Raw genomic sequence first — 7,052 nt, forward strand, 5'->3', positions numbered from 1 at the left:
TATGGGGGGGGTCATAAACCTTACCCACAGGCCAACGTCATGACAATTGTTACCCTGAAATTATCTCATATTGAGATAAAAACGTAAACCATATCCTCATACCTAACTCAAGTGAAGACAACCTGCGTGTATAACATGTATTACATGTGTAAAAAGGCTGTTTTAAAACAATATTTGTAACAGATTTTAACCTGTGTTATCCCCCTGTAGGTGGATGCCAGGTTAACCCCCCTGGCCGCCATGGGTCTGGACCGCAATGCTCTTATGCGGGATGGCCTCCGCCTGCACGGCGGCGTGATCTACCCAGGGATCCAAACGCTGTCGGCTGAGAAGCCCCGCGAAGTGACCAATACCCTCCCCCTGAGCTACGGCCGGGACGGCCTCCCGGACCTCCTCTATAAGCCTGATGTCTCCATGGACAGGAGCAAGCCTAGTAACGGCTACATGGGCCTGTACAAGATCCCTCCACCAGGCCTCCAGAGGGGGCCAGAGGGCCTAGACAGGATAGGTGTGGGGCCTGGGGGGCAGAAGCCCTCAGAGTTGGGCCTGGGGGGTGCTGGAGCAGGCGGGTACCTACGTCTGCCCTGGGGGCTGAGCCCGGGGCTGTACCCTGAAGCGGGCCTCTACCCCTTCATGGACACGTCCAAGTACGCTGCCCTCAGCATGTACAAGGCTCAATTCCTCAGTCAGCCCAGCCCCTACCTGCCCCAGCACCTGGCCTACCAGTCCCTCTGTGCCTCCCAGGGGGGGAACATGAACCCTGCTGCTGCCTCGGCCACCGAGAGGCTCTATTTCATGCCCCCCTACCCCCCGTCCCCCATCTCCTCCCCCCTGGTGGGGTCTCCCATGAGGATCCCAGCGGTGTCTGTGGCCCCCACCTCCATGGTACACTGTCAGGAGAAGGGGCTGAGTGTCGGGTCTCGCATCCTCCACGAGGGCTCTCCGTTTGGGCAGCAGCTTCACCAGCCTCCCCCTCCACCCCAGCACCTTCAGCCCCAACACACAGACCGAGACAGACCCCCCAGCAGGAGCAGTAAGCCCACTAGACCCACCTCAAACAAAGGAGCCAGCAACAGCAGTGGTAGTATTAGTAGTAGTGGTGGTGGTGGTGGTGGTAGTAATAGCCTTCCCATTGATTCCTCCCCTCACGCCTCTACTCGCCTCCCCCAGCCTGCTCCTCCCCTGCCTCCCACTCTCAGCGACAGCACCTTAGACCTACAGAGGCCAGTCCCTCGAATAGGGCCACCATCTTCCTCCTCCTCATCTTCTTCCTCTTCCCAGTCGATGCCTCACCCATTCTATGTGAGCAGCATTGCTCAAGAGCACCCCTCCCCCGCCCGGCCCAGCCCCCATAAACCCAGACCCAGGGATGGGGCGTCGGAGCACAGGGGGTGTGAAAGGAAACCCAATCAGTCCCCTTCTAAACCGTCCTCTGAGCGGAAAACCCCACCAAACAAGACTGCCAAAGACCCAGCAGACCCAAAGCCTCTGGATCTCTCTGGAAGGCTGCTGGAGTTTGACCTGCCTCCCAACAGCTTCCCCATCAAGATGGAAGCTCTGGGGTCTCTGGGGCCTCGGTACGGGCATCCCACCAGCCGGGAGCTCCTGAAGGAGACCCTCTCATCCTCCTCCCACCCCTCCCACTCAGTGGTCAGAAGCACTTTCTCCAAGGCCCCAGACAGGTCAGAGATGATCAGCACTTTGCACTCCTCCTGGGTGGTGCCTACCCCTACACCTATCTCCACCATTGGGTCCAGCCACACACACCCCCACACCCCAGCCCTATCCCCCTCCCCCAGGCCCAGCCCAGACCCCCAAGGGAAATGCTCCTCTCCCTCAGTCATCAAACACAAGGTTATAGAGAGAGTCCTGCCCCAGTCCCAGCAAAGCAGCCCATCATGCCTCAGGGTGGGAGAGCCACATACTACCCCAATACCTTCCAATCACAAGCCTGCCTCCACGATGCCCCCGTCCCCCAAACCCAATGGTGATTGGCCCAAACACAGCCCCAGCCAATCAGAAGGTTCACCCATGGCCGGCCATCATAGGAGCACCACAGAGAAGTCTCTTAAAGCCCCCAAGAGGGCTGAGACGTCCCAGGAGATGTCTCCCTATAATAAACGTCCCTGTCTGGAGAATACCAACGGGCACCCGCCCAGCCACCTTTACCTAGCTCACAGCATGGCCTACGCCAACCGATACCTGCACTACTCTGTACCCGACAACATGGCCCTCCATTCTCTCCCTCTGCCAGGGAAGGGCCCAGCCTACCCTCACCCCGTCCTGCTGGGCAGTAGCAGCCTGTACCCCTCCCACCTGGCAGCCAAACAGCCCTTGCCCTACCACAGCCATGCTGGGGAGTACCTCACCTACAACTCCCAGGAGATGACCCACCCTCTGATGCACGCACATCCAGACTCCAAAGCCCTGGAGCGGGCAGATCAGGGGCCCAAGTGCTGGGGCCAGGGTCAGGACAAACCTAGGGGTCTCACAGAGGATTGTGGTGGGTCCCGCCGGGGCCGAAGTGGTGTGGAAACAGGAGAGGGGTCCCACGTGAAGCCCAAAAGAGAGGACGCGGAGCAGGGAGGGAGCCAGCCCAGACCCACTTCCTCCTCCAGCCTCAGTACCCCCTCCAAAGAACGTATCGTCTGCATTGACCTCGTCCACTCCGACACAGATGGAGAGTCCACTCCGACCACCAACAAGCCACAAGTCTCTGTCACCATCCCCATCGCCAGGGGCAACCAACACAAGTGTTGCCATGGCAATGAAAACATTAGGGAAGTGGAACGGGAGCCAAAACACCAACTGCATCACCACTACCCCCACCATCTTCATCACCACCCCAGCCCAAGCTCCACCATGACAACTATCCACACAGACAGACAACCAGAGACCCTCTGTGTGAGACCCAAGCCCCTCCAGGAGACGTGCTGTCCAGGTGTTGCCTCTAGCCCACCTCAGGGCTCCCCAATGCTGGTTAATCGAGCCGAGGAGAGTCCTGAGGACCAGAGGCCTTCCTCAGAGCCAGGGGACCAAGGGGAACAGGACCAGAGCACCCTGCGCTGTGCCCGAACGTCTGGCGACCGCAAGTCTGGCGACCACATCTCTGGCAACCGCATGCCTGGTGAACGCACAACTGGGGATTGTGACCGCAAGTCTGGCGACCACTTGTCTAGAGATGGCACGTTTTCTTGCGACTTCACGTCTGGAGAGGAGAGAGAAGAGATGGACAGACGAACCTCCTCCCACCCCATCCATCGCTACATGGGCCTGGGGAAGGAGAGGGACAGTGAAAGAGAGAGCGTTGGAGACACAGAGGAGTCACATGGAGAAGGGGATGAGGATGAAGAGGGTGGGCGAAGAGGCTCACGGAGGACCAGCCTGACCAAGAGGATCGCTAGCTCCTCGGGCTATGTGGGTGACCGCATCAAATGTGTCACGACCGAGCTGTACGCAGACTCTAGCAAGCTGAGCCGAGAACAGCGCGCCCTGCAAGTGAGTTGAGAGAAATGCGTACATAGTTGGGTTGGGGGCAGCGTCAGTGGATGTGATGGTAACATGACTCATTCATCTGAGGTCATTTACAGTTTATATGGTACATTCCCATGTGACCTGTGCAGGAATCAAACCTACAACTATGGTCAATTCTGCCACTTATTTTAGCGCCCATAGACTTTCACATTATTCAGACAATATATGACTTCATATAGGATGTGTCTTAGAATCAGTCTATGGATCAGATACCTGCTCCCCATAGCTGAACATGCAGGGTGAGGGTTGGTCCAGGGTTATAGGCTTATACCAGCCCTTTGCGGTTGCCTCTGAGATTGAGAGGACATTTGAAGCATGTTGACAGTCAGTGAGTTAGTACAAGGCCAGTTCAAAGGTTAACCTAGGCCTGTGAGTTGTCTAGGCAACATTGGTTAGGTTGTTTGCGTGCTATGTGTATCTAGCTTGGGAGAAATAGAGTGAGGGGGGAGATAGTGAAATAGAAAGGCAGGTTCCAAAAGCATGTGTTGCTGGCTGCGGAGCGGTAGGGCTTCATGTTGTGTCAGGGCAGCCTCATGGTTCCAGCTGTGCTTAACCCCAAGGTGAGCCAGAGGGGCTGGAGGGTGATGGATGGGGTTCCAAGGTCACACATCCCTTCCCCCAAGGCTGTTAGTGCCTGGCTCCTCACACACACTGAACACATTAAGACACACACACACCAGGGTTTCCGTTAGCCGGTAATAGCCAGTTTTGTCCCCCAAAAATAAAATTGAAGGGCCGATTTAAATAAAATTGGTGCCCGCCAATTGTCTGGGAGAAGAGGAATAAATCCCATTGTAAAATAAGGCTTTTTAGCCTAGTCATTTATGCAAATACCAGTCGATGGAAATACATTTGGCTGGTCATGCTTATTGGTCTATATGTTAATTAGCATAATTTAGTGGAATTCATTTGGTGTGTATACTGTGTATTCGTTATGCATCTTATTTAGCATACAGATACAGCACACACACACCTCTTATGATGTATATCAATGAATGGGACAGAGGCACGTGTGTGTTAACCGGTTGGTTCTACCTGTCCATATGTTGTCAGGGCACCTCTAAACCATGTTGCTTTGTCTTAATGTCATGCTTGCTGATATAAAGCTATCAAATGCTATATTTCTGGATGTTTATTATCATCTTAATAAGAGCCCCTGTCTAACTCAATTATTATAAATCATATACCCACAATCCCCCTCCCACAAAAAAGAAAATACATTGGGTAGGGGGGGTGTTACCTTTCACTTTGAAAAATACATGTTTTTCCAGTTCAGAAAACAAGGGTTTTGTAGTTGATTATTTGTTTGACTGTGTATGTGTGTGCTTGGTGGGACTGTGGCTGCTAGATGTTGTTTGTGTATAACAGGGATACTCCAATCCTCCAGGTCTGCACTGCTGCTGAGGTTCCTTTCTCCTCATAGTTAATAGGTTGATTGGTTGATTGACTAATGTTACTGATTGGTCAATCCTTGATTAAAGGGGGAAGAAGAAAAAGCAGCAGTGCTGCAGACACTGAGGCCCAGAGTTGAGAAAGGGGGAGGGGGGAGAGAGATGTGGAGAAAGACATGTTAACATACAATACCTACATGCAATGATGGACAGATATACAGACTAAAATGATGGACAGATATACAGACTAAAATGATGAACAGATATGAAATAATGAACAGATATATTGAAATTATAAAAATGATGGACAGAATATGAAATGATAAATGATGGACAGAATATGAGAAGGACAGAATATGCAATGGACAGATATATTGAGCCCCTCCCTCGTTCTAATTGCTTAGATGGAAGTCATATCACGAGAGGGGAGTAATATAAGTCGACCTGCAGCTATCTGGGAGGTCAGTTCTTTACATTTCTTTATCTCACTCTACCCTCAGACAGGCTTTCTCTCCTTCCTTCTGCCCCCTCTTTCTGCTTTCTCTCCTTCCTTCTGCCCCCTCTTTCTGCTTTCTCTCCTTCCTTCTGCCCCCTCTTTCTGCTTTCTCTCCTTCCTTCTGCCCCCTCTTTCTGCTTTCTCTCCTTCCTTCTGCCCCCTCTTCTGCTTTCTCTCCTTCCTTCTGCCCCTCTTTCTGCTTTCTCTCCTTCCTTCTGCCCCCCTCTTTCTGCTTTCTCTCCTTCCTTCTGCCCCCTCTTTCTGCTTTCTCTCCTTCCTTCTGCCCCCTCTTTCTGCTTTCTCTCCTTCCTTCTGCCCCCTCTTTCTGCTTTCTCTCCTTCCTTCTGCCCTCTCTTTCTGCTTTCTCTCCTTCCTTCTGCCCCCTCTTTCTGCTTTCTCTCCTTCCTTCTGCCCCCTCTTTCTGCTTTCTCTCCTTCCTTCTGCCCCTCTTTCTGCTTTCTCTCCTTCCTTCTGCCCTCTCTTTCTGCTTTCTCTCCTTCCTTCTGCCCCCTCTTTCTGCTTTCTCTCCTTCCTTCTGCCCCCTCTTTCTGCTTTCTCTCTTCCGTTCTGCCCCCATCTTTTCTGCTTTCCTCGTCCTTCCTTCGGCCCTCTCTGTTCTGGCTTTCTCTCCTTCCTTCTGCCTCTCCCCGTCCTGTTCTGCTGTCTCTCCTTCATTCCTGCCGCCCTCTCTTTCTGCTTTCTCTCCGTCCTTCTGCCCCCTCTTTCTGCGTTCTCTATCCTTCCTTCTGCCCTCGTTTCTTGCTTTCTCTCCGTCTTCTGCTGCCCCTCTTTCCTTGCTTTCTCTCCTTCCTTCTGGCCCTATCTTTCTGCTTTCTCGCCTTCCTTCTGCCCTCTCTTTTCAGGCTTTGCTCTCTCCTATCCGTCTGCCTTCTCTTTCTGCTTTCTCTCCGTCCTTCTGTCTGCCCTCCGTCGTTTCTGCTTTCTCTCCTTCCTTCTGCCCCCTTCGTTTTCTGCTTCTCCTCTCCTTCCGTCTGCCCTCTTCTTCTGCTTGCTCTCCATTCCTTCTGCTCTCCCCATCTTTCTGCGTTCTCTCCTTCCTTCTTCTGCCCTCAGTGCTGTTTCTGCTTTCTCTCCTTCCTTCTGCCCTCTCTTTCTGCGTTTCTCCTCCTTCCTTCTGCCCTCTCTTCTGCTTTCTGCTTCTCTCCTTCCCTCTGCTGGCCCTCCTGTCTCCCTCCTTCTTCTGCTTCTCGCCTCTTCTCTTTCCTGCTTTCTCTCCTTCCTTCTGCCCCCTCTTTCTGCTTTCTCTCCTTCCTTCTGCCCTCTGCTTTCTTGCTTTCTCCTCCTTCCTTCTCTGCCCCTCTCTTTCTGCTTTCTCTCCTTCCTTCTGCCCTCTCTTTCTGCTTTCTCTCCTTCCTTCTGCCCTCTCTTTCTGCTTTCTCTCCTTCCTTCTGCCCTCTCTTTCTGCTTTCTCTCCTTCCTTCTGCCCCCTCTTTCTGCTTTCTCTCCTTCCTTCTGCCCTCTCTTTCTGCTTTCTCTCCTTCCTTCTGCCCCCTCTTTCTGCTACCTCTCCTTTTCTCTGCACACTTTCTGTCTTTTTTCACTTGCTCTGCTCTGCATTGCTTCTTCCCTTTTCTCCGTTTTTTTCTCCCTATATCTCTGTTTCTCTCATT

The 7,052-nt window shown here is 52.9% G+C and overlaps 1 protein-coding gene across 1 annotated transcript in view; it reads left to right on the plus strand.

Moving 5' to 3' along the window:
• The window catches only part of LOC115160548 (BCL-6 corepressor), a 49,504-nt gene that overhangs the window by 30,243 nt on the left and 12,209 nt on the right, over positions 1–7,052 (plus strand). Inside the window, exons 3-4 of the mRNA XM_029710714.1 lie at positions 211–3,498; positions 5,330–5,488. Of these exons, the coding sequence (XP_029566574.1) occupies positions 211–3,498; positions 5,330–5,488 (3,447 nt within the window). The remainder of the gene's footprint in view (positions 1–210; positions 3,499–5,329; positions 5,489–7,052) is intronic.

Source organism: Salmo trutta, chromosome 24 (assembly GCF_901001165.1).
Source record: "Salmo trutta chromosome 24, fSalTru1.1, whole genome shotgun sequence".
NCBI classification, from domain to species: Eukaryota; Metazoa; Chordata; class Actinopteri; order Salmoniformes; family Salmonidae; genus Salmo; species Salmo trutta.